At 42.9% G+C, this 27,729-nt stretch overlaps 4 protein-coding genes across 4 annotated transcripts; 2 read left to right on the plus strand and 2 right to left on the minus strand.

Annotated features, from left to right (window-relative positions):
* Window positions 1-347: 347 nt before the first annotated feature.
* On the plus strand, window positions 348-9,410 carry notum1a (notum, palmitoleoyl-protein carboxylesterase a; the record flags this gene model as incomplete). The annotated part of the gene is made up of 11 exons (XM_080524860.1): window positions 348-673; window positions 4,530-4,582; window positions 4,881-4,976; window positions 5,378-5,438; window positions 5,617-5,675; window positions 5,784-5,886; window positions 7,062-7,253; window positions 7,428-7,525; window positions 7,699-7,846; window positions 7,993-8,040; window positions 9,104-9,410. 11 exons carry the CDS (start codon window positions 348-350, stop codon window positions 9,408-9,410), a joined length of 1,491 nt encoding a protein of 496 aa, XP_080380986.1.
* A 3,442-nt stretch (window positions 9,411-12,852) lies between these two features.
* Window positions 12,853-13,764, plus strand: myadml2 (myeloid associated differentiation marker like 2; the record flags this gene model as incomplete). Its single annotated transcript, XM_080522360.1, has 1 exon — window positions 12,853-13,764. The coding sequence occupies one exon, from the start codon at window positions 12,853-12,855 to the stop codon at window positions 13,762-13,764; it is 912 nt and encodes a 303-aa protein (XP_080378486.1).
* A 1,431-nt stretch (window positions 13,765-15,195) lies between these two features.
* LOC308150416 (heterogeneous nuclear ribonucleoprotein A2 homolog 2) lies at window positions 15,196-16,837 on the minus strand (the record flags this gene model as incomplete). Its single annotated transcript, XM_080523250.1, has 4 exons — window positions 15,196-15,318; window positions 15,563-15,709; window positions 15,876-15,971; window positions 16,823-16,837. The coding sequence occupies 4 exons, from the start codon at window positions 16,835-16,837 to the stop codon at window positions 15,196-15,198; spliced, it is 381 nt and encodes a 126-aa protein (XP_080379376.1).
* A 607-nt stretch (window positions 16,838-17,444) lies between these two features.
* Window positions 17,445-24,812, minus strand: tmc6a (transmembrane channel-like 6a; the record flags this gene model as incomplete). Its single annotated transcript, XM_080523251.1, has 19 exons — window positions 17,445-17,450; window positions 17,655-17,753; window positions 17,855-17,933; window positions 18,587-18,763; window positions 18,986-19,119; window positions 19,232-19,307; window positions 19,435-19,530; window positions 19,640-19,737; window positions 20,011-20,101; window positions 20,535-20,710; window positions 21,166-21,321; window positions 22,438-22,582; window positions 22,676-22,872; window positions 22,993-23,247; window positions 23,382-23,448; window positions 23,556-23,664; window positions 23,967-24,128; window positions 24,395-24,529; window positions 24,665-24,812. The coding sequence occupies 19 exons, from the start codon at window positions 24,810-24,812 to the stop codon at window positions 17,445-17,447; spliced, it is 2,406 nt and encodes an 801-aa protein (XP_080379377.1).
* Window positions 24,813-27,729: the final 2,917 nt, after the last annotated feature.

The raw sequence follows: 27,729 nt of genomic DNA on the forward strand, positions 1-27,729 counted from the left end.
AGAGAGTCACACTACTTCGATTCAGAGAATATAGGAATACCAGGGAAGGTTGGTTCCATTGATCCTGAGAGAAGCCGTTCTTTGATTAATTTATATATTTTTCACACATCAACCTGAGAAGAGGCTTCGATCTCAACCATCGTTGATTTAGAACTGTCTTGCTGGGCGCAGAGAGAGACCTTCGATCATCTGCAAACAACTCAGTGTCTGTCTCTGAGAGTCGTGCGTAATTGTTTGCTTCTTTTCATTTGTATCTCTTCATAGCAAGAATCTCCAGGGAGAAACACTAAACTCGGAGAAAAACAACATCAAAGGAAGACCTAAGCTGCAGGTTGCTTTTAGAAAAGATGACAGCGATGAGATTGGTTTCCTCTGTTTTACTGCTGGTGTTCATGCACTCCGGAGTTCTTGGCGCAAGACGATTCCGAGGTGGTCGCAACCCGCAACCACGGCGGGCACCGCCTTCTCCCACATATCGGGATCGGGGTGACACCACGGAGAGTTTCCCTTTGGATTTCACGGCAGTTGAAGAGAACATGGACAACTTCATGACTCAGGTGAAGAACCTTGCGCAGTCCCTCTACCCGTGCTCGGCGCAGAAGCTCGACTATGACATGAAGCTTCACTTTTTGGAGAATACATCAGTCACGTGCAACGACGGAACTCCAGCGGGGTATGTAGGGCTACCGCTACTTACTGATGCTTACCTGCACAATTACATTTTCAGACTGCCGTCTGGGCTACTTACTGAAATGTAGCTCCAGGATGCGATCTTGCGCACTCAAAACACGATCCCACAGCTAAACATCATTAGATTCAGCTTCTCCTTTGATTAGGCTACTGGCCGTAAATCAATAGAGGATTCCACAATGAATGAAAACTAAACAAGAGAAACATTTATTGAATATACAAAATCTAGCTTAATGAAAGGAAATTATAGATTTCCAAGCTCTTATGCTGTTATCGCGTCATCGTGTTGAGATCGAGCACATTTGCTGACAGCACGTGGGAAATAACCATGCTTTATTATGTAGGCAGTTTAATTTGGATTGACCCCCCACCAAATAGTTCGTATGGTAGAGCAATGTCCAGTTTTAACTTTATTTTCTGTCTATTTTTGCAAACGTAATTTGTTGCAGGATGCAAAAACAAAACAAAACAAAAACACCTGCTCATCTCAATTTGATCCCATTAAAGTCAAAATGTTGAAGTGTTCTTTACCATGTTTCTATATTAGTTGACGATGAATCAATTTAACATGTATCTATTGTTTTATATCCCTATGGATTATAAAAGTAGTCCGTCGTTAAGTGAAAACACATTTGCATGTGTTCCCTATTGAAATAGGGATAATCTATGGCACTAAAATAATTGTGATACCTAACAGGCTCCACTGTCTCTAAAATTGTACAATAATCGCAAATAAATTGAGCATACTTTGCTGTATTTACTGTCACGGATACATAGACTCTGTGTTATTTGAACCGATGCTTTGGATGTCTTGTGCTATCATACTTCAACAATAGCCATTGTGGTTTTCATTGCTGTTCGAAACTAATTCAAATCATTTATGACCTATAATGGTAAAGACAAAAGCTGAATTGGCAACAGCACAGAGCTTTCAGTGTCAGGGGTAACACTTGCATGGCGCGCGAGGCTCCACTTTTGATCAAGGGATCCATGTTGTGTGTGCTGCTAAGCTATACTTTACTACTCACTTTGAGGGTGGGAAATGTTTACTGGCTAAATCCAGAGACATCTATGACATTTCCATAGAGGCATTGTATTAAGTGAGCCATTGAAAAAGCTATTGTAATGTAATGTAACGTAATCTAATGATAGTTCTCTGTTAGAGGTCCCTGTTTTAAGGGTTCTCAAAGTTTCCACCATTGTCTGGGAAGTTAATAAAAGGAAGGTGTGACATGGGGTAATTATGGGTGCCATATTATACAGTATGATATGTATCTGAACAGCTTTCAATGAACAGTTGAACAACAGTTCACTCCATGTTGGTTATCATTTTCCATGTCCCCTTAGCCCAGTAAATTCATTTCACCTTTGAGAAAAAAAGATGCACACTGAAACAAATAAATTAGTGCATTAGTACTGTACTTCTGGCCGGCCAGTACCAGGAAGGACAGACCCAGCAGAGTATGTCTGGCTATGGATGTCTCTTTATGGATTTAGTATCCTATAATTCCATTGTTTAAACCTCAAAGTGCCTCATAGAGAATGACACACTGGGCCTGTAAAGCTCTTAGCTCTTTAGGAACACAGCGTAAGAACACAGCTTAGAGGAGCCAGTAGCAGTTGGCAGATGGCTGTCTCAGTCACCTTTGTGTCTGTTGAGAGGATACTAATCCCCCAGCTCCCACCAATCGCTAGTTCACCCTGTAAAATCATATACAGTATATATATACTGTATATATATTGGCCCAGCTCACACACAGCCTCAAGGACTTCCTTGTCCTTCCTCAACCGTAACAAATCCGTAGGGATTGTACAGTCTGGCAGCCCAGATCTGCCCTCAAGGGTGCTGTGCTTCCTGGTTTACTTATGAGTACAGAAATGACAAACTATAAAAAACAGAATAATGTGAAGTTCTGTTACTCATATTCTGTTTTTCATCTTAACTTGTGGATCTTGGGGTGTGTCTTGAGGAAAGTCCAGAGTTAAAGCCCCCCATCCTTTGCTAGAGCCTTGCTTCACAACTTCAATATCTTCTGAAGGAAGGTCCAGTTCTCTTAAGTTTCAAGTTTTAAGATTCTTACAGTAAAGTAACATGTATAGTGTCTTGAGGCTGCTGCAGTAGCGGTGTGTTGCAGTGTCGGACTCAGTAATGGGGGATGGAGAGCGAAAGCGTGAGTGAGTCAGTGTCAGAGAGTAAACACCCCTCAGACTTCCCCCCCCTTTGATGCTGAGATATTTTTGGCAGGTGCTGGAGTTTCCTCTCAGAGAAAGCTGCATCATCGGTAAAGAGGACCATTCAGATACACACACATTCCTCTTGCTGACACACTCACGGCCTGGCTCGGAAAACAAATGCCTCTGATCATCACAGACACGTTTGGAAACGCCAGAGCCACGTCTGCTTGTTGGGCACATCGGTACAGTCTAGCTTCCACTGGTCTGAATCTATGACATACCGGTAGTAGCATTGTCATTGGGTGACGGATAATTGATGTTGTCTGCCTGAGGCTCCAAAGTCAGTTTTCTGGAGATGTATTAGCAGAGCAGAGCATGTAGCTTGAAGCCTACAGGACACAAGTATAATAGTAATGGCATGAAAACATGACTCACTGATTTACTAAGGGCTTAAGAAAGAGTCTGAGAACGGGACACCCCACGAATCACTGTCGGCCTGTGTCTGGGTAATTATCATGTCCCGACCTTGGGAAGACTACAAAAGAAGATAGAAAGGCAGCACGTTATAAAAACGTAGTGAAACTAATTCATTGATGATTCTGCACTTCATTAGAGTGAGGACATGGAGTGCAACTATCGCATTGCCATCTTCTCGGCTGAGGGTGAATAGATCTCCTGTTATTGGTGCAGTTATCCATCCCATTTTTAGTTATTGATCCTATTGTTCTACTCTATTCTACCTCTGGCCCAGAATGTGATGAACTCTCCACCCTTGAGTGGTATTCACACAGACTCTCTGTGATGCTGGTGAGGAAGCGTTCCTCTGAGAGTATATGGGCCCGAAGAAACCAACGTGTGTCCGTACGTGTGTGTGTGTACGTCTTTGCAGCACGTCCCATCTCTGTTTTTCATTCTTGCATCGCGTAGCTCTGAGGGCATTCGTGATTTTATCCAGCGGAAGATGAAAGGTTGTCTATGAGGCCACTGTTAAAGAATGATGACATCAGTGTTACAGCAGGGGATATGATGATGGTACGACAGTACTTACTGTACTTATCAGTGTTGCTACACTGACTGGCCTGCAGTTGACTTGGACTAACACCTAGACATGCTGCTGTCTCTCAATATTCAGGAGGATGAAGGGGCCTGGGTGTGCATTTGTCTGATCACGATATTGGTTTCTCCAGGAGGGGCATGTCAACAAGACAAACATTGTTTTCAGTGAGTTCAAATCGGGGGTGGGGGCGGGGGGGGACAGTTTTAGCCCTGTTCGTCCTACTAATAGAGATAAGAATCTAGAAAGTAACAAGATGTCTCTGTCCTCTGTGTTTACATGTACACATGAGGTCATAGCTTTCATACTGTACTGATTGTGGGGACAGTGAGGGCATTCAGTGTGTATATCTATGTTGTTCCTGTAGGGATGAATATAGAACCTACGTCTAGAGAGTAGCATAATTGCATGGTTATTTACACAATTGTGTGTGTCACTATGTTGGTTGGTTCTGTTTTGGGATACCGTGTGTGTGTGTGTGTGTGTGTGTGTGTGTGTGTGTGTGTGTGTGTGTGTGTGTGAGAGAGAGAGAGAGAGAGTGAAATATTTGTCCCTGGGTATATTTTATTGAATGAATCATATTTGTGATATTCCTATCATTTGTCTATAGGTACTATTTGAAGGAATCCCGGGGAAGTCGACGGTGGTTGATGTTCCTGGAAGGTGAGTACTGAAGTACCACATTGTGCATGCACTTGCCTCATATCACTGACCCTGATATTAGCTGGGGATAGAAACCTGGGGTTCTCTACAGCCTGCAGCATATGGATCTTAAGGATCAAAAATCATGGATGCTTTGATCTTTTCAATGCAGTTGCCGTGTCTATTTAGATCTCTGTTTCTTTTCAGATCTTTTTCTTTTCAGAAATAGAGGATACTCATTATGTGTGTGTGTGTGTGTGTGTGTGTGTGTGTGCCTGTGCCTGTGCCTGTGCCTGTGCCTGTGTTTGTGTGTGTTCAGGTGGCTGGTACTGCTTCAACAAAGAGAACTGTGACAGCCGATACGAGACCATGAGGAGACTGATGAGCTCATCCAAGTGGCCTCAGACCAAAACAGGTCAGACTCGCTAGCTGCACGGTCGACGGCCTAAACTGCCGTGGTTCACCACTCCTCACTCTCTACTGGATGGTAGAGAATGGCTGTGGTTCTCCAGTACGGTCTGGGCTGGCTCCACTCACACAATGAACAAAGTACAGCCCTGACAGTAAAGGCTCAGTAATGAGAAGGACAGGATATATCTGTGCTAATCTGCAGTGTTATTGAGACCCACACCCAGTCATAATGAACTGGGTTACCTGGCGCCTGTCACTAGAAGAGAGGGAAACGCCTCTCTCTCATTGTGGTATAATAACTGTAATCCATGCAGTGATTATGAGGAAGATGGGGATGTGTTTGGGAGTGGCGTGCGGGTTAATGATATATGTTCTATATTGCCTTGTCGTCGGTCGTCTCTGCAGGCACAGGGATCCTGTCTCAACTTCCGGAGGAAAACCCTCACTGGTGGAACGCCAACATGGTGTAGGTTCCCATTTTCCTGTGTGTGTGTGTGTGTGTGTGTGTGTGTGTGTGTGTGTGTTTGTGTGTGTGTTTAAAGAGACGAGAGAGAGAGAGAGTGAGAGAGAGAGTGAGAGAGTGTGTGAGAGAGTGTGTGTTTGAGGAGACTTGACAGCTGACATTTTGTGAATGTCTCCTCCAGGTTCATCCCTTACTGCTCCAGTGATGTATGGAGTGGAGCTTCAGCCAAGACAGAACAAAGTAAGAGATCACTCATCTACTTCCCCAACAGATGTGTAATTGCATGTGTAATCCATGAAGGGACATGCAGTGTATGTATCGCGTTAGTCACCGGTGTGCTGTTTGCAGGTGGCTACGCCTTCATGGGGTCCCTGATCATTCAGGAGGTTGTCAAGGACCTGTTGACCAAGGGTCTCGATAACGCAAAAGTTCTGCTACTCGCTGGGAGCAGGTGAGCTCACATATTAGTTTATACTATGTTTTCAACATGTGTACAATAATTGTGTGTACATTGAATGTGTGCACAGTATGTGCTGAATGCTGAATCCTGCTCTGAGACTCTAGGGCCGGTTTCACAGACAAGGCTTAAGCCTAGTCCTGGACTAAATCACACTTTCAATGTAAAATCTCCATTGAAGATGCTTTTTAGTCCAGGATTAGGCTTAAGCCTTGTCTATGTGTTACATCTTCAGAAAAGGAAAAATGCAGCACAGTTGCTCATAATGTCATCATAATAGATCATAATAGTATAATCATTGACAAATAAACCATGTGTTAAAAATTAAATACACACTTAGGGGGTCCAAAGACTGCTTCTATTCCACCTGGAACCCAATATCTTTTTTCAACAAACTAAAAACCCTCCCTGATAATAATAATAATAATAATAATAATAATAATAATAACTTTATTTGTATAGCGCTTTTCCTGCAAACGTTTCAGCTCAAAGTGCTTTAATCATTATATAATCTTAATTTAATTATTTAGTAATTTAAAGGCAATATTAAAAAGATGGGTTTTTAGTCTTGACTTGAACATATTTGCTGAGGTTGTATCCCTAATGTAAACTGGCAGTGCATTCCACAATCTGGGTGCATAAAATGAGAATGCAGCATCACCAAATCTCTGTGTGGTACACAGAGAAAACCAGCATCAGAAGACCTGAGAGCTCTATTGGGCTGATATGCTAGCAAAAGGTCTTTCAGATATTCTGGTGCTATGCCAGTGAGAGCTTTATAAACAAGCAGAAGGATCTTGAAATCTATTCTGAACTTAACACATGTGTGCTGGATGCTGAGTGATAACACAGCCCAACACGACCATGTCATTTATCCTCACTTAGAAACTGATTACTTTATTTTTTTCTTTATCTGTACTTATTTATACCTGTCTATTACCTTCATTGCCTATCATCACGGTTATTATTATTTATTTATTTTTACTTATTTATACCCTCTATCTTGGGATGCAGTACTTGGGATTTGGTGGGGTGGGGGGAGGCGATGGGTTTTGTTTGTGTTTTGTGAAAGCATTTTTAAAAGTATTGTTTTTGTATATCTGTAATTTCTACCTGGCTCTCAATCCAAAGAAAGAAAGTAAAATAAATAAACCATGTGTTCCCCACAGTGCGGGTGGTACGGGAGTCCTGCTGAACGTGGACCCCGTGGCTGAGCTGCTGGAAGGTCTGGGTCACACTGGGATCCAGGTGAGGGGGCTGTCTGACTCGGGCTGGTTCCTGGACAACAAACAGTACCGCTGCACCGACTGTGTGGACACCATCAGCTGTGCCCCTACTGAGGCCATCAAGAGAGGCATCAAGTAAGAGTGCACCGTAGCACGGCACTGTCCGTTCTCCACAGAATACCTGAAAGTACTGAAACATTGAAAGTACTAAGCTCCATAATGTGGAGAATACAGTAGTTCAGTAGCACGAGTTTGACCTCCGGACCTTACGCGCATTTCAAAGGTTGACCTTTGACTTGTTCCCTTCAGATACTGGGGCGGAGTGGTGCCAGAGAGGTGCAGGCAGGCCCATGAGGGAGAGGAGTGGAACTGTTTCTTCGGGTACAGAGTGTTCCCCTCTATAAAGAGTAAGTGCCAGCAAAGGATGAATAACGGATATGTGCATGAATTTCATTATGTCTCGGTTGACATTGCCTCAGTGTGTGCCTGCGTGTGTGTGTGTGTGTGTGTGTGTGTGTGTGTGTGTGAGTGTGATTAGAATCCAGCTTGTACTGACCCTATGACCATCCCCACTCTGCAGGCCCTGTGTTTGTGGTTCAGTGGCTGTTTGACGAGGCCCAGCTAACAGTGGACAACATCCATCTGACCGGTCAGCCCGTGCAGGAGGGCCAGTGGCGCTACATCCAGAACCTGGGCATCGAGCTGCGGAACACGCTCAAAGACGTTCCGTAAGCACTATACTATACTCCATACATACTCCATACACTAGTGCCAACCACGGTAGCCCCGTTGAAATGAATGGTAACGCATTCCAGGTTGTGCTGTTGTGCTTAAAAAATATTTTTCTCATTTATTTATTTATTTTGATTTCCAGGGCCATGTTTGCTCCAGCTTGCCTGTCACATGAAGTTATCACCAGGAAGTAAGTAGCGCTCAGTCTTTCATCTTTCGCATGCACCTGTCTGATTAAAGTGCTTACACTGTCACGGTCAGCTGCTCACGCTGTTTCAAGTTTAAAGTTAAAAGTTTATTGTTACGTCACATACGTCACGAGTGTAAGAGAATAACATTCTTAGGCTTCGGTTCCTGACATTGCATTGCAGCACAAGACATAAGGCAATAATAATTTAATAATAATTCAAGATAAAAAAATGTGACCGTAGTAAGACATAAGTGACAAAAATTATAGGCATAATACAAGATAAAAGTGACAAAAGTACAGGTAGTAGTGCCACTAGTGATAATAGAGAGTTCAGTAGTAAAGTAGCTGTGAACTTAAGGTTATTGTAGTCCGTATACATGGGGTGTGCTTGGAGAAGATAGTCAATTGTCTACAGTGGGCTTCATGAGCCTGATCGCCTGGGGGAAGTGGCTGTTGGTTAGGTTCTGAGTTTTGGCCCTGAGGCTCCGGAAGAGGCCTCACCTCTTGGACGGCATCGGTTTGAACAGACTGTGGTTGGGGTGGCTGGGATCTTTGATGATCCTCCAGGCTTTTCTGACACACGTTTGTCGTATATGTCCTGGATGGAGGGAAGCTTACATCCAGTGTTGCTCTAGGCTGTCCACACCACCCTAATAGCGCTTTGTGGTTGAGGGCAGTGCAGTTGCCATGCCAGGCAGTGATGCACCCAGTCAGTATACTCTCGGTTGTGCCTCTGTAGAAGGCCCGCAGGGTCTTCGACCCCATGCCAACCGTTTGAGGTGAAAGAGGCAGTGCTGTGCCTTTTTCACCACCTGTTTGGTATGCATGTCCCAGATGAGGTCATCAGAGATATGGACGCAGAGGAACTTAAAACTGCTGACCCTGTCTACGGCTGACCCATTGATGGTGATGGGGTCCTGTTCCCGACTCTTCCTCCTGATGTCCACCGTCAGTTCCTTGGTCTTGTCAGTGTTGAGAGAGAGGTTGTTCCCCTGGCTGTTCTCCTGTACTGAGCCTGTGACCATGTCTGTAAGTTGACAGCGCCCTCTTGTGTCTATTGCAGTTACTGGATCGACGTGCAAGTCAAAGGCACCTCCCTGCCCAGAGCCCTGCACTGCTGGGACCGCAGTCTCCATGACAACAGCAGGAACAACAAGGCCCCACCCAAGGGCTGCCCTGTGCACCTGATTGACAGCTGCCCATGGCCACACTGCAATCCCACCTGCCCGACAATCCGGGACCAGTTCACAGGCCAGGAGATGAACGTCATCCAGTTCCTCATGCACATGGGCTTCGACGTGCAGAAGATGGCCCACCAGCAGGGCATGGATCCCAGCAAGCTACTGGGCATGCTCAGCAGTGGTAGCTAAAGGGACACAAGGAACAATCTTAGCCAAGGTGGGCCGGTCTCTTTGTCCGGTCCCCACATCTGATACCTCCAGCTCCACCTCGACCCCCCCCCCCCCCCCCCATTGCTCCCTGACCTATTCCCACCCTAACCTATCCTACCCTTCCACCTCAGCTCAGCCCTTACCTCAGTCAAAATTAAGGGCTATTCTCTGACCCTTGCGACCCCTTGACCCCTCACCCGACAGCACCTCTCACAACCCAGTACTGTTAAGAGCACTGGGGCAACATGCCACCATGACAAGGCACACCTCTCTGCTACTCTCCTTTTAAATTATCTTTTGGTTGTAAAAGAAAAAAAATCACGAATGTAATCCAGTTTTAAGGATGCTCATTGTTGTTTTTACTCTGTTTTTTTTTTTTACCTTAACTTTTATCCATGTTTATAGCTGTCATTTTGTCATTGTCAAAACATTGTCAAAACTATAGCAATGGCTTAAGGAAATTGTATTTTAAAGTAGTCTATATAGAGTATATAAAGTACATATGGTATTCTAAGTCTGTCTGCATTTGTGGGGCTCATATACCCACACAATATGTCTTTGCCAAATCAAGAATAGGCACACCGTAATGGTGTGAGAATCACTGGGTTTGTAATCCTAGTCGAGGGTGGTAGAGAAACAACTACATTTTACAGAAAGAGAGAGAGAGAGAGGGGGAGGATGAGAAAGAAAGACAACAAAACCCAGGTCACACCCTGGATCAACTCATAATTATCACACCAGATTCTTCTCAATTAACTGTTATTACATGCATTAGTATATTGTCTAGGCTGATTTGAAGCAAAAGGTATCCATCAACAACAGAGGGTGTTATTTGTTGCCCCCTTTCGGACAATTGGTGTAATATCATTTAAAATGCATAACATGGAAAACTAAATGTGTCCCAGTGTACATACAGAAGTAATGATTCAATGTGGAAGGCAAAAGAACCATTGTAGAGTCTTTACAGGAACACAGTGAGACATGCAGCAGATCCTGAGGTAGAAAGGTGCTAATGTCTGCACTGTGCCAGTTCCTGTATCTTAATTCTGGTGCTGAGGTGGGCCTCAACACACTCACAGGACCAACACTAGCTCATTTATGCCGCAGTGCCAATGCATGTAGTATTTTTTTTACCTCGGAACAGAATCAACAGCCACATGTCTTACATGCTCAGCCATGACAGTTCCCTCCCAAACATACAGTACATCTTTGGTTCAAAATGTGAATTTCACATTAGATCTGCTTTGTTGAACAACAATCTTTAGTCATTCAAAGGATTTTTTTGAGTTTTTGTATAGGTTATTTTAAGTGTTCACTATTGTAACTCCCTTCTTATATTTTGAATAGAAAATCACGTTTTAATATAATGATAATGTTGTATGTAATGCTTAATTATGTTTTAAAGGATCTCTATTTCACAACACACCAGAGAAGGAAAGGTATTACTAATTGTAATTTTATTCTGTAACATATTTTTTAACAGAAGAAAACTCAAGCTACATTGGTAATTTACATATTTATTTTGTTATGTAAATCATATTTATAAGTGCTATTTTCACAGAGAAGTGATTCTTTGTAAATTGTAAATATATTGCTGTTTTTTTCTCTTTGTGTTGATTGCATGTCTTTGTATCAGACTTAAAAGAAAGGACACATTATAATTATTTCAAAAGAAATGTCTTTGTGTTTTCTTGATTGATTTCTAACGACACCCAGTACACACATATATTTTAGGATTAAAACATAACCGTATATTATATGTTACAGTACCTTGTTTGTCATGTAGACCACTCACAGAATTGATCTAATTAATTCTTTTCTAAGAATGTTTATTAGCTCTTACACATCTTACACATAAAAAGCCCTATGCTGAAGTATAATCATCCTTTGGACCTGTATGTCATTTCTGTCCTAAATGGGCATCTTGGGTTCTTCCCCTGTCATTACACTGCAGATAACCACCAGTCTCCCTGTGAGAGCACTCTGACTCAGTCGCCCCCAGAAACATGACTCCCCATGCTGCTGCTCCCTGCTTGAAACAGACCAACACGTGGGCTCCCACCCCATTCCTCTGTGGAATATAGACCCCCTATTTATAGCCCTGGTGTGGCCCATAACCCTGGGCACGGCAGAGCAGTCATTTAAACAACTTTCCTTGGCAGGCTCCGAGCGCATACTGTCACATAGGAGAGAGTGGGTGTACCCCTGTGTGTGTGTGTGTGTGTGTGTGTGTGTGTGTGTGTGTGTGTGTGTGTGTGTGTGTGTGTGTGTGTGAGTGTGAGTGTGAGTGTGAGTGTGAGTGTGAGTGTGAGTGTGAGTGTGAGTGTGAGTGTGAGTCTGTGTCTGTGTCTGTGTCTGTGTCTGTGTCTGTGTCTGTGTGTGTGTGTGTGTGTGTGTGTATGTGTGTGTGTGTGTGTGTGGTCCCATGCAAGGGTGTGTGTTTGAAGTGAGAGAGCAAATCAGAGGGAGAGAGAGGGATAGAGAGAAAGAGAGGGAGAAGGACATATGAGACGGATCAGAACGTGGGGGACCTTTCTGGGGAGCTCAGTACTTGACAGGGAGGATTACAAGAGTAGAGCTGATCACTATTGGACCTTGACAGGGCGGACTACAATCTAACCCCCTGTGTTCTATATTGGGATGTTGTTGTTGGAGAACTAACCCAAGTAACTCCACTGCATTTGGACGAGACCTGTTGAGGACTTGCTTGCCCAAGTCCACCTTCCCTCTGAATCTTTGGAGTGAGGATCTTCCATGAAGTTAAGGAGCAGGATGGAGTAGAAAGACCTTTGAAGAAACACGGGACACATTGAGTTGGACTTTTCATTTCAGACACAAGGGTAATATGCCATTTAAGATCTTCACATATCCTCAAACCCATATACACACACCAACAATACGTGACTGGAATAGTGATAAGATGCAGACTAGAAGAAACAAGACAGATCTTTGAATGCATTACATTGTAACATAATTCAAGCCATAATTCAAGATACAAAACCTATTTTGTGTTATATAAAAGTCAAACTTAAATAATTAAGTAACAGAGCCTGTATTATACGCACTGCCAAATGCTTTTTGAAAGCATACTGTTTTAAATGCATTAACTCACCTCAGTCCTAGTAGTATACATTGTGAGTTATTGTCAGAAGAAACAGGAATATACTGTACAGTGGCTGACTGTAATTTGATCTCCAACCTACCACAGTAATTACAAAGCGCACACAGGAAAACATTGAAAGAGATTTGTAATTAAGCCCATCTATAAAAAGAGCCAAGCCAAGGGCGAGGTCTCTGGCTCTCCGCAAAGGAGGAAGAGTACAAGGACACCCTGTCTGAAGGCAGGCAGACTGCCTGTAGTGGAGTCCCACTGCGAAGACACAACCAGACACTGGTGGACAGGGGACAGTAGGTGGGAACCATGGACTCCGAGGGTGGACACTACCTGAAAAAGTCAGCTGTGCTGTCTCTTCTGGGCGCTGCCCGCATGTGCCAGCTGCTACTGGGCTGCACCATCATGGCCTTAGTGTCCCACAGTGCGGGCTACAGCGCCAACTACGGGAGGTTCTGCATGTTTGTGTGGTGCTTCTGCTTCGCTGTGACCATGGTGGTGTTCATCCTGGATGTGACGCGCATGAACGGATGCATGCCCATCTCCTGGGACAACTTCACCGTGGCCTTCGCCATGCTGGCCACCCTCATGTATGTCACTGCCTCCGTGGTCTATCCGGTCTACTTCCTGCAGACAGAGTGCGCCACTGAGAGCTGTGAGGAGAGGAACTACCGCATCGCTGTCACCGTCTGCTCCAGCTTCTGCTGTTTCCCTTACGGGGCTGAGGTGTTTATAACCCGGGCCAAGCCTGGCCATGTAGTGGGCTACATGGCCACCATGTCAGGCCTGCTCAAGGTGATCCAGGCCTTCGTGGCCTGCATCATCTTTGGGGCCCTGGCCAACGACAGCGAGTACACCCTCCACATCCCCACCCAGTACTGTGTGGTGGTGTACAGCCTGTGTTTTACCCTGACTGTGGTGGTGGTGGCTCTGACCTTGTCAGGGAGGACCTCTGCCCTGCGCTTCCCTTTCGACCGATGTGTGGTCGTCTACACCTTCCTGGCTTTTTTGCTGTATGTGAGTGCTGCCTTGGTGTGGCCCATCTTCAGCTTCGATAAGAAGTTTGGCTCGCCCGGGCGTCCTGATGACTGCCCGCGCGGGAGTTGCCCTTGGGATAGCAAGCTGGTGGTCACGGTGTTCACACAGGTCAACATGGTCCTGTACTTCGCTGACCTGGTGTACTCCCAAAGGATCCGCTTCATCTCCCAGTCCGCAGCCTGAAGCCTCCTCACACCTGGTCCTCAGAGAAAGAAAGAAAGAGAGAGACAGAGAGAAAGACAAGACCATACAGAATCTCCACTCAAGTTTCTACAGATGGTTGCTGCTTTGTTAAGTTACATTTTTTATCTGTGTTATGCTTTTGTTTGGTAGCATCATCTCAAATCACCATTGAGAATACAATCATGAAATGAGCATGATTTCCAGAATAAAATGTAATAACGCAAAACATGTAATTGGATCTGCTGTACCCTCAAACAAAGGGAAGCCTCTCTTCTCAAAGGGGAAACGGGTAAAGATGTCCACCTACTGCAATAAATGTGTCTCATCTTCTAGTTCGGTCTCATCTTCTAGTTCTCCATCTTTAAATGACCATGTCTTCAAGAAGCTTGTGAAAGAGATTTTTTTTTTTTTTTTTTAAAGAACCATAACACATGGCTGTTGGAGGCACTTAACCTGTCATAAGGCACAAAGAGATATGCTCTGGGGGAGCCCACTAGTGGTGTTATTTTCAACAATTCATCATTTGATTTCAAATACATCATATTTGATGAAGGAATGCAGTAATGTAGTTAATCAGAGAGCATCATTGGTTTGCTTTCATAGTTGTGTATTATGTATTGTACTTTCTATAATGACTTTGATCAAAACTACAGTGTTGTTCCAATAATATAATGAGAATGAACTAAACAATAATGTGTTTGGAGTATGCTTTCCAACCTCTATACTGACATTAATTGTACATCCAAGCTCAGTGTGAATTAACTTTGTCTTTTGATACTACAGCAGTGTACAGAAAAATAATAAAATTGAGTCAACGACGAAGACATGCCATCAGCTCATATGAGATCTGTGATGTCTGCATAGCACTGGAATGAAATGACCCTAACTCAAAAACAATGTACTAAACATGTTTTGGCTCTACAAATTGCTTTGAAATATGTGTCTAAGAGAGCTTTGGTGTGTCATCTTGGAGAATGGCTGACTGCACATTGAACGTCTTGTCTATCCACATTCTAACCTTCTCCCAACAAGATTATCCACATTCAGACCTGAGACCTTTCATTTGACTTAATTGGTGGCAGTGAACACCGTAAAACAACAGGAATAAATCAATGTATCATTTTTATTGGTTACCAAGATCATCAATCAAACAGAGTCATAGAATGTATTATTATAAGATATAGAAGTACAGTATATACAAAAAAACAGAAATGGAAAACAAATGTATAATGATTCCAAATTACACGTGACACAATGCATAATACTGTATCATCAATCATTAAATCATATTAATATCAAGCAACAATAGGTCAAATACAAATCTGTTTCATAGATCTACCAATCATAAATTCATAGTTCATCCAAGAAAAATAACATGTTTATAATTTCATTTGTTCATATTATATTTGGATATTTTCATAGTGAAGCTACCTAGTTGCCTTCATTCTCGTCATCTAACCACTGAGCATCCTCAAGAATGTAACCAAGACCCATGGAGCGCCTAGGTCTGGCAAACGATGCCACAAACTCCTTGTTATCGCCTGGGTCATCCGTCTGTAATGGAGGTAAAGAGGGTTGCATGAATGGCTAAAACCAAGTGTAAAACAAACACTAAGCAACAATACAACACAGTTAATTCAGAGACTTATCAAAATAAGCCTAGATTTTCCTTTAGCGACGTTGATGGAATACTCCCCTGATATTTGGAGCCACAAACAAACAAACAACTAAAAGGAATAAGAAAAGATACAGCAAAACAGATGATGAATCATAAACAGCAGTTGTGTGAATGACTCACCTTTAGACAAACGACTCTCTTGATTTCCACCTCAGCGCCCGCTATCAAGTGAGGCCCTGCCCAGTCCGCTTTATTAGCCTCATCCTCAGTGGAGAACCTGACAAATCCCAATCCCTGGGGCTTTCCGTCTGACTCAAACTTTTTAATCTGTTTTTAAGGGATCATAAGTAAACAGCAAAGTCGAATCAGTGACAGTGCACCCATGTATAACCCCCCCCCCCCAAAAAAGTTATTATTGCAAAAAAGACATTATTGCAAACAAAGACTACAAGACAATGTGATGCTTTAATCATCCATTGCCTTGCTTCTTTACCGAGCATGCTGTGATGTTACCCCATTCTCTGAAGTAAGCTTGTAGGTATCCCTCGTTTATGTAAGGGGTCAGATTCTTTATGACAAGCCCATGGTCCTGGTAGATACAGAGACATTAGAACTAACTATTGTCCTGATATTGTCAGACAGCATGGTTGCAGTATTGTGTATGGTTAGAGTCTGTCATAATATACAGAAGGTTAAGCTCTCCCTGTGTTTGAGGAGAGTCAAAAGAAAAACGAAAAGCTTACCAGTTCATATTGTTCTGACAAAACAGTCCAGTACTTTCTAGGCATACACAAGAACACTCTCTTCTGTTCCATAGTTATCTGAAAGGGGGAAGAAATAAATGAAGCAATGATGGAATCCAACCTTTGTATGCATCACAAATAAAGCACCACATCATAATTATGCAATCCATAGAAACCTAGTGTTTAAACACTGCCATAATTAAGTTGTAACAAAAATAACACAATATCTACTTTGTTATGTCTTTTTTCGGCCTCAATAAAAAAACAAACCCCCAAAATGTGACGTCTCTTCACTAATAGCAATACTGAAAAAGATTGTAATACGTACCAACACAAAACAGAGATGAACCTGATTGTTTGCCAACAAAAAGAGCTCTGACTAAGAACCTGTGAGGGAGAATACTACTGTAGGAGGTTTTAAGATTCCTACTGATGACGTCATGCACGTAAGAATTTGAGTCGTGGATTGCCTCTGGCAGAAAGATAAGAAGAAGAAGGAGAAGAAATAGAAGTGACACTACTATTCCACCACATACATCTTGTCCTGTAGCATAGTTCACAAACTACCTAGTGGAACTGTATTATGGATTGACAGGGCTGAGTAAGTGTTGACAGTGCACTGTTATCATCATCCGGCTTTGGCGCATTCTGACTGGTTGGACTAGATTACTACGGTGTTGTTTTAGCTCTTCTGTACCTGACCTATTACCATGCCTATAGGACCTGAGGAAATAGTTCCAGTGCATGTTTTTACAATGACATTTACTGTTGTGAAATGGTGTATGTGATCCATAATGATGACTCTACATGTCTGACAATTTTCACACATTTGTGATACATTCCTGAGGATATCTTAGGTAGTAATAACATGCTTATTACATATCATGGCAAACACAAACATTTACAAAAATGCATCATGAACATTTAATAAATCCACGAAGTCCTTGTTGTGTAAAAAATAAGACACGTATCACAAATATTCAAAAGGAAGTACATTATAGTACATGACTTGATCAAAGCTTCACACAGCCCATGGATACATACATTTTAGATGTTTGTTTTGATGAAAAGCAATGTAGACAAATGCACAACACTAATTAATACACACATTTTTATACCACATGGGCTTGACATACCATCCGTGTATACAGTAAGTCCATGTTCATAGCTTTTTAGTCTCTGATGGTCTGAGTACATGTACAGTGTGTCTCCTTTACCGCATACGTCCATTTTTAAAACGTCCTTGATGAGTCCAAGATTTGAAGGGTTGTGTTGTGAATCTTTACCCCCAATCACGTCTTTTGTTCCACTGATCAATATCAACCCTGAAAAGAAAAAAGGACAAAAGGATGAAAAAGAAAAGGATGACATCTTTCAAAGATGAAGAATTACGTTCTTATGAACATTCATTCTTTATTCTGTCATTTTTAGGTCAACCTAGATCTTTCGAACAAGCCAAGTATGAGAGAAGACATTCCATCATAATGTTTTGTTAAGTCAGCCACATACTGTAGCCTAAAAGCACTCACTTCACTGCCCTGTGGTCGGGGCGTGGAAGGGGACAGTGGACGCATTTGCTCGTAGATGGCCTGCAGCTTAGTAATTAGGAACTTTTTGTCCTCACCTTCCTTTGAAATACAAACAATGAATGAGCAGAACACCAGTTATTATGGCAAAGACTATACTGAGGAAATACAGAAAAAAGTAAATAACATTTGACCACACATACATTTTCAATTTGCTCCTGTAGCAGACCGATAATTTTCCTTTGACCGTCTATCACTTGGGTGTAAACATAAATGACCATTCTGAAAAAGAGAGTCGAGTTCACTTTATTGACCTTTTATGGGAATTTGGCAGGCATCTGAGCACTAGAGAGAGAAAATATGTCAATCAATGTTACAAAAACCACACGACAGATAAACAGGAAGTGCCTTAATACATAAGCTATAAAAAATTACGATTTTCAATTTGAAAAAGTGTATTGATAAGGAGAGAGTCAGTGATATACATCAGATGCTATAGTTCATAGAGTTCATGAAAGCTCATCAAAAAGTGCCCACGGGGGTATTCCATCAACGTCACTAAAGGAAAATCTATTTTTAGTTGATGGAATACCCCCCAAGGCTCTGTCTTGGGTCTAATAAAGGGTTTAGGGTTTAAGGGACAGTTCAGGTTTTGGGATATTATAATTCATTTTAAAATTACTTGGGGTGTTATTGTTGACTCATCCAGACTTATTTTGTTCATAGTCACATTCTTGGGAGTACGTAAGTGGAAAATTAGGTATAACATTCAAAAATCTCAATGGTTAAACCTTTACAAAAAGGACACCTAATGTTAAGTTTGTTAAACTTTCAGCTCCAAAAGATCTGTTCCGTGTGATCTTAAAGGTTTTGGCAGTTTTGGCAGTTTTGGCAGACAAGCGTGTGTGTGGATGGATGCCACGTTTCCTACTCACAAGAAGACCCCAGCGGCTAAGAACAGGAAGAATGCGTTCTCCACCAGGTAGGTGTAAACCCAGTTGACCCAGGATAGGTTAGGGTTGGCACTCTCCAGCTCCAGGACCCACTGTTTGCCTGACTGCATCATGGTGGTGAGGTTCCTAAAAGGACCACACCCAGAGGAGGGCTTGATCCTGGGGAAGGGGGGGTGGGCAGATAATAGAAGGCAGATAATAGAATTGTGGTACTGTGCACGTCAACTGTGCAAAGGTTGCATTGTGTGTACTGTATGTGTGTGTGTAAGAGAAAGAGACAAAGAGACTCTGTGTGTGTGTGTGTGTGTGTGTGTGTTTGTGTGTGTGTGTGTGTGTGTGTGGGGAGGGGGGGGGGGGTGTGTGTGTGTACAACACACTCACGTCCATATGGTGTAGGTAACAGTCACTGCAGCCCAGAGAAAGGAGGGGAAACACAGCAGAGAGATGAAGAGTGTGGTCATCTGACTGGCCCTCCAGGGCTTCCTGGATGCCTGACAGTTCATCATCAGACTGCTCTGAAAGAGAAGAGGTGCCACAGACAGAGAGGGATCTGTCAGTCTCCCAGTCCCAGGACAGAGAGCACAGAGGAATGGTCATCCGCTGGAGCTCTGAGCTCAGGCCTATTACCTTCTTGATGTAAAACAACAGCAACAGCTTAATGATCTGCACTGCCGGGAGCAAAGGAGTGAACAGTACACCTAGCCTGACAGAAGGGAATGAGATAACAGGGAGTTTTTGTTGTTGTTGTTTTTTTGAAAACACAAAGAGCTTCATTTTAAAGAGCTAAAACAATACAGTTGGACTACTTATAGTATATCTGGGTTGTTTACCAGGTGAGGGTCTGCCCATAGATAAGCTCCAGCACATTACGGGCAATGTCAAACACTGGCTTCCTTCTTCTCTTCAATACTCCCTGAGAAAACAGCCTGTGGGGGAACAGAGGGTTTCACCAGAGAGGAGAATCTGTGTCAATGTCACATGAAGAATTAACCAAGACATAACCAAAACATGCTTAACAGGTCTCTCCATGATTACCTCCAGATATATTCTCCACAGACTGTGTAGAGGACAGTGAAAATGAAATCCATGAGGAGGAAGCGGTACAGCTCTTGGCCAACAAAGCTCTCCCAGCACTGGGGAATGAACCAAGAGATACATGTCAAAAGTATATTAAAACAACAGCAGCAACTCTTTCAAAGATAAATTAACATGAGGAAGCGTGGTGTTTGTTAAATACTGTTTGGTAATATATTTGTATGGAACACAACCTGAACCGGAATGTCCTATTCCTCTAATCACAGTTGTTTTAGCAATATGTGACACCATAATAGGGGCCTTGAAGGTTAAAGTGCATTCCTTGATTTATTACTTTGACAGCACGATGACAAAGAGACCAGATGTCTTACCAATAGGCCATGTTTCTCTGGCTCTTCTACAATCTTCCCCAACCAATGATGACACAGCACTCCAAGAACACCAACCTTCAGAAGCAAGTTCCTATATAAAATGCATATTACAAAATGTGCATAATGGATTATGGTACTGTAATGAAAGGACTAATTCGATGAAAAGTTACCAAGACTTTGCATGTTTGCAACATTGCATGTTCCACATATTTAACATTTGGCTTTGTGTTCAGTATTATGTAAAAAAAAAAAATGTTAACATGGAATGGTTGGAATGAAGACCAGTGAACATGGTAAGATAAATGTAATGCTGGCCTTGCTTACACGTACACTTGTTTAACTGGCTTTAGCTCACGTCAAATACATTTCCATTCATCCAATTTCCCGTAACAACAGATACAGTTCAAATAGAGTTGGCATTAGTTTCTGGTATTATTTGTGTTTGATGGACAAGACTTCAAGTGCATCTTCTATTTCTGACATGAGGTTCTGAATCCTAGTACGGTAGTAGTTCCTATATTTACCTGAACATGGCAACATAGATGCGTACACTGGTTGAGTCATATGGCTCCAAACAGGATACAAGATTAAAGAGTCCAGGGAGGAGCAGGTTAACACAAGATACAACCACAGGCAGAGCCAGCAGGCGAGCTTCATTCACCAAACTGGCCTCAGCATTCATCCTTCTCTTCTGGTCATCCTAGAGGAGAGCATACATAGATTTAAAAAATGACTGTGACAAAATGGCAAAAAAGTAGCATTTACTGACCACTGACCAGGGTTGTTAGGGACAAATTCAGTTGGGCACTATGTTCAGAGCATTGCATACAGGTATGTTATGGTGAGAATAGGCAATTGGTTGGCAATTCCTCATTGTAGACAAATAATGTTGTATCTCTACATTACACCTCCATCTGCAGCATTATGAATGCTGCCTCGGTTGCCTGTCTTGTATTGCAGGCTATGACACATTCTAGTGATATATACGTTCTCATAGTCAGTCTTCACACGTCTGCAAATAGCTAAACCGAAAGAGACGTTCTAAGCCACATAGACTATAATTGTAACAGTTCAGCTGACAGCTCAAGATTGGTTTGCATCAAACTCTCTTGGGCCTTGTGGTGTGAGTGACTTTCCCCCCCACAGCTCTCTAACCAGGTGCATGTTGTTTGAGAGGTTGTGGATGCCGAGGGCACTGAAGAATGTGCCAGACAGGCACACAGTCCACGCCAGTAAGTACACCGCCAATCGCCCCAGTCTCTGTATCCATCCTTTCTCATCCTCTGTACAGCTCACCTCCGGCAACAGCTCCTGTTCGGGGAGAGGAGACAGTCGTCAATCTGTTTGCAAATGTAAAGGTCAGCAAAACGACTCCACTCACTACTGCTTTTGTGCAGTCTCACTGTGGTCACTCGTCAAGACTTGTGGATTGTTACTGTGGGTGCAACTCTGTTTGTACCACTTTTTTTTTTAAATCACCAAAAGGCCTGAGACATTCAGCCTATCACCCCCAAGTTGATATAATTTTAGATTGCTCTGGCTGAGGGTAGTAAACACAGACCTATGGCTCCAATTGAATATTCTAAAACATTACAATTCTAAGTCTTTATTGGTTCCTTTTTTCTAAAAGTCTTTACTGAGTGCAAATGATATTGCAACAGACCAAGTATTAATTTTGAGATGATACTGTGATGATCAACTTCTCTCATTGCGTTATCTTTGACATCCACATCCGTTGAGTTATTTTTCTTTACACAGGGCCAGTGAATTTAAATGTAGCAATCTGCAACAGCACATATACGTGTATATTGTGTATACACATATGTGTATATTTCAAAGTAGACAGCATCGAAGGCTTTTGGATAGAAAGCAAATCTATCAATTGCAAGTGTTCTGTGCATATCCTTCACGACACTACTACCACACTACACTACTAGTGAGCAGAACAAGGTCCCTGGAGTTTATGAAATGTTATTCAGCACATGAGCCACATGCCCATCCCACACATACTCTCTACCCCCCTGTACAGTTTCTCCAGTGTCATAAATTCCAGTGTCAAAAATTCCTTCTTCTAGAATCTAGCACGACGAAGCCAATGTCCCCAGGCCCGACCAGATTACTTTTTTCCTGCTATGATGGATGGATAGATGATTCACTTACTTCAGTGTGGCTGGTGGATAGATGACTCACTTACTTAGCCAAATGCATTGTTGCTTTGGATAAAGGCATCTGCTAAATGCCAAAAATGTAAATGAATGTTTGGTATGTAAGGGATGTGAAACAAACATTTATTCATATGAAACACTGTATACTATTTAAATGTGATATTAGCAACTAATGTCCTAACTATATAATTAACAATGTGTGTCCCTCAGTGTGCCTATGTGTTTGTGAATGTGTCTATTCATCACACAGCATTTCCAATACCTTGAGCTGGGTGCTGATGTTCTCAGACTGTAGCATGACAGACATCTTCTTGCTGACTTTAAAGTCCCAGGAGCAGAACACCTTGGTAGCCAAGTTTCCACGAGACTTGAACATGCGGAAACTCCTCCCAAAGGACTTGGACATGCTGAGAGAGAACAATACAGTTAAAAGTTGTTAAAATCAGATCCCATTTTTGATGAATAGATCTGATTCTCCAGAAGAGAGGTGGCCATTCGACCTGAAGACGAGGATGATGCAGTTGCTGAAGAAGGCTATGCCGATGGTTAAGAGGTAGGCCAGGGGGATGTTGTATGACGACACCTGAGGGTCACAGACCGGGTCGGAGGCATCACTGGTCAGAGCAGGTTTACAATTCTTGTTGATGGTGGAGTTGGTGTAGTAGCCGTAAAACATCACACTGTCAGAGAGGAAACCCTGAGAGGGAGCAGAGGTGGGAGTGTTGAGTGTTGAGAAAGCAACATGAAACAACTTAAACAATGCATTACTGTATATTCATGTGAAATTGTGTTGTGCAGACTTTAACTCCCTTCTTACCGTCCCAGTGAGCAGCTCCAGCCCAGTGAAAGTGCTGTCACTGGGAACCATGTCAGGAGGGTTGACGGCCTGGGGGATGACCACCAACAAACCATTGATGAGGAAGAGGAGGATGTTCAAGAGGAGGAGGATCCTGAGGAAGAGGAAGTAGGAGAGGACCCCCGTGCCAAAACGGGCGCTCAGCCTCTTCGTCGCCACCTGCCACAGCTGCAGGAAACTCAGGAAGAGCCAGCCGAACATGCCATGGTGCAAGACCTTTGGGAAATACACAGACACCAACACACACATCTTATCATCATGCCTTCCATCTCAGTTTGCCTGATAACGAACCAAGCCATGTGTTTCTCAACAGTCTTTCTCTGTGCCAGTATTTATTAAATTATACTCACTCTCAAAATGTAAATATGGAGGGTGCTATAGCAGGGAGCCTCACTGCTTAAGTTGGAGTCTCTGTCACTGAATACACGTTTTCTAAGGGAAGATTATAACTGCATAAGGTGGAATCTTTGAAGATCTAAACACGTTTTGTGTGTCATTCTTGCACTATGATTTACAATCCATACCTCAGCTCAGTCTTCTCTGCCAGACTGAAAGGCATGGTGCGCAGCATGCACATTCGGTCAGCCACAGACAGACTGTGCAGGTTATTCACCAGCTGCTCCCTCTTGGTCTCTGTAATCCAAGCACATCAGCTAAACCATTTTCACTGCCATTTGTCTTGTTGCTTGCAGCAAATCCCACAGACACAGCCAACACTGACTCCCAGTGGAGAGACTTGGAGAGGGACAACTGTCTGTTAAACCAAATTCTAGAGAGCTGCAATCGCACCAGAGTGGCTTCCCTCCAACAGCATCACTCTCAGTAGATGCAGTAGGGTCTGGCTTTAAATGTCCCACATATGTAGAGGGCAACTCCCGGTGAAAGGACCTGTGACTAGGAGAGGATTGACAAGTGGGTTTGGGAGTGACACTCACCCTCCTCACAGACATCTTCCAAGTCTTCCTCTGTGCCATAGTCACGGTTACAAGGTCTGGAAGAGTGGGCGATGTCTCGGATTGCGGGCTGGGTCTGGCGATACTTGCGCAGCTGAGTGGAACGGTTGTTGCACTGGGTGATGATTGCAACGCGACTCTGTCCTGTGTGAGGAGATATGGTACTGTAAAGTCAGAGGCTTTTATAGAGAGTGGCAAGGCCACAGACACTACTCAAGCTAGGGTTTGAAACTCCTGGCACAGTAAGATAACACATGGGAGAACTCAACAAATGTTAACAGCAGAATATGCAGTATAACCTTAACCTTAACAAGGCCATTCCTGCAACAACAACCAAAAAATCACACTATCAAAATATTCACAAATCCCCCAAAATCCTTGCCCTGGTTTGGCTAAGAGGGTGATCTTACCGGCAGTGCGACTGGGCATGGAGGAGAGAACCCTCTGGGTGGCAGCAGACCAGCGGCTCCTCATCAGAGGGCGTGCCTGAATGGGTGCATCACCTATTTCCAGCCTGCTCTCATCTGTCCTCATCCCTCCACGCTCTGTGAGGGAAAACACGGTTGAGATTAGATGAGAATTAATAAGACATACTGGTGCTGTACATTTGCCGAATGTTATGTTTGAAGAGCTATTTCATGCTCATTCGTTTCTCCGTAAACAGAGCCCACTCGAGTTACCTCTTTCTTGCCTTGTGAGGTCCTCCATTTCCAGGGCTTCAGGTTTGCCCTCAACATCCGGTCCTGGCTCCCTGAAGAGCTGACAGACCTGAGCCATGTCATCAGCTCCAAGGTTCCTGGGGAATGTTGTGCAATAGAGACACGTCATGACATCATGCTATAGATGCAGACAGAAATCAATGTTATACTTCATTGTACATATCTAAATAGAAAACAAAACCCATAGTAGTCATGAATGAAGTGTAGGCCTAGGTCTTATGGTTTCCCAGTTCTCCAGAGAATGTTCCCAAGACAACTGAAGTCACTGCTTCCAAATGAAACAGGACAGAGGACAAAGAGCAAAGCAGGCTTCAAAAACAATGTGCAAAATAAATACGGTTTAAATGACAATATCAGTCAAATAGAAGCACACAAGACATTAATATAAGATACAGCACTTCATGTACAATAATAAACATGTTGTATTTTGGCCACCACAACCTTGAGCTGAAACAATGGAAACTTTAGATAGGGTAGGCTACTTCGATCTTGGCCTTGAAATAAAATAACAGTGTGTAATAGCATACAAGGGCAGTATGTGAATTTGCAACTAAAAAGAGAGGAAAACTAGCTGGATATACAACCATGTGTTATGCATATAGCAGAGCTGAACTGAACACAGTTGTACGGTAACCATACTGTACGTTTGGGAGCAAGTGAAAACAGTTTGAGCATAAACTGCAACAGTAGTTTGTACATAACAGGAGCAATAAAGTACACAGACAATATGATTAGCTATAAAAAATAAAAATAAAAGAGCAACTAATCACATGGGTCCACATACAAAACATTGGTCAATACAGAGAGGAGGGAAGAGCTACTTACTCATACTCAGGATCCATTTGACAAGGGTTCAGATTGAAGGTAACAGTGTGTGCCATCCTCCTGGTTGGTCCTCTGTATCTGCGTGTCCACACGTGTCTGTATCTGTCACAGGTGGTGTCACAGTCTAGGCATCTCAGCCATCATGTCCCCCAGTTCATGTGAAAGAGAAAATACCAGGTGTTTTTAATGAGCGGGTTCTAACAACTCTTAATCCATGAAACATTAGATATGAAACTTCCCTGAATGTCCCACCGATCTGTCTGCGAGAAAAAGGCTACGCTTTCCTTCTAGCCTCCCACACAGCAATGGTGTGTAGTCTACTTCTCCCAAAGGCCCTTATCACAGGCACTGTGCCAGTTTAGATCAACAACTTCTTGGTCAACAGTCGGCGAGAGACACAGCATAGTAACAGGAAATAGCCTACCAATTCCTGTGGGGAAGTTGAAATTCTGCTCTGATAAGATACAATTAGAGCACAGGTCATTACTATATTTTCATAAAAATAATCATCTCCACAACTAAAAATTCCGACGAGTCTCAATTGCAAGTGTACGATAGATTGCTTCATTGTAAATCCTTGCAAAAAATCAATTACCATGTAGCCCTATGATTGAAGCTTGATATGTCTATCACTTGCTTAAAATAAAGCCTATATCAAGTCAGTCACTGAGCGTATTCTTTCAATTGAAACGCACTCCTTAGTTGGGACAAATCAATTGTTTTGTTTTTCCATTTTGGCATGTGTGTTTTCATTCAGGAAAATGAAATGTGTGACACTGCTGCCATCTAGTGGGGTTTGGAGAGATGATGGATAGTGACACACGCACGCACGCACGCACGCACAGACACGGTCCTCGAGTATGAATGAATGGTCTTTACAGGTAGCCTGTTACCCAAGAGGTCGTTATTTATAGGAGATATCAATCAAAAAGCAATAATGAATAATCATAGCATATGTGAATTTCTGCATTTCTAAAAAAAAAAAAAAAAATCTTAAACTGCCTAAATTGGATTTAGCCAATTGGATTAGATTGGATGTTAGATGGTTTGAATTAGCCAATTTCTTCGCCCGAGCCGCGAAAATTAGTGGTGGTCTAGTGGATAGTGAGTTGGACTTGTGATCGGAAGGTTGGGAGTTCAAATCCCGCCTGAAGCCACACCACTACTAGTGTTTAGCCCTTGAGTAAGGCACTTTGCCCTCAGTTACTCCAGGGGGAACGTCCCTGTAATTCGTAATTGTAAATCGCTTTGGATTAAAAGCGTCTGCTAAATGGCAAAATTATTCTTATTAAAATTAAATTATTATTATTATTATTATTAATTATTATTATTGGTCAAGGTGGTGGTCATGGTGATGGTCTCGAGCTCAGACGGTCTCTGGAATTCAAACTCCAACGGTATTCTGAGACACGACACGGAGCCCCGGTCAGAGAATAACGGTATGGTGTATTGAACTTGTAATTAAATGGGTAATTGTATGGGTAATTGTAATTAAATGAATACAAACACGGCAATACAATACAGATATCGTCGTATAAATCGGCTGGTTAGTTAGTTAGTTTCCTAACGATAAGTATCGCCAGAACATCTTCACCACTCGAGTGATAAACTGTTAGCTTAATCGCTAGCGGATTTGTTGTAGTCAGAATAGTCCGTTCTCTCCCCGGCCGGAGTGAAATACTTTCAAAAGAAACTACATAAGGTTAACATTGGTTAATGTCCAACATTTCCAGAATACACGTCATTACATTAGGCATTCTGATTTCATGTCTTATAGTGAACTTCTGTCCACTATTTTTGTGTTTCTCAACAGATTATATGAGAATATATAAAATATGAACCCACACTATTTTATGGGGACCATCCCCATAAACCCCAACAACTTCCCCGCGAAGATGTGGAGTCTGGTCATCAACCCCAAGAACCCGTCTATCCGCTGGGACGCCTCTGGGGAAGGTGTGATCATAGACCAGCAGCTGTTTGAGGCTGAGCTGCTGTCCCCCCAGATGAGGCGGTTTGATGGACGTCTTCAACACGTGGACGTGTTCAAAACGTTTAAATTCACCAGCTTCGTCCGCCAGCTGAACCTGTACGGGTTCAAGAAGGTCGTGGTCGACCCAGACAAACAGGAGGATGGTGCCACTGGCAGGTCTCCCACCAGCGGGATCCTCCATCACTTCCACAACCCGCACTTCAGACAG

This window comes from Nansenia antarctica (genome assembly GCF_963989245.1).
Source record: "Nansenia antarctica genome assembly, chromosome: 2".
NCBI classification, from domain to species: Eukaryota; Metazoa; Chordata; class Actinopteri; order Argentiniformes; family Microstomatidae; genus Nansenia; species Nansenia antarctica.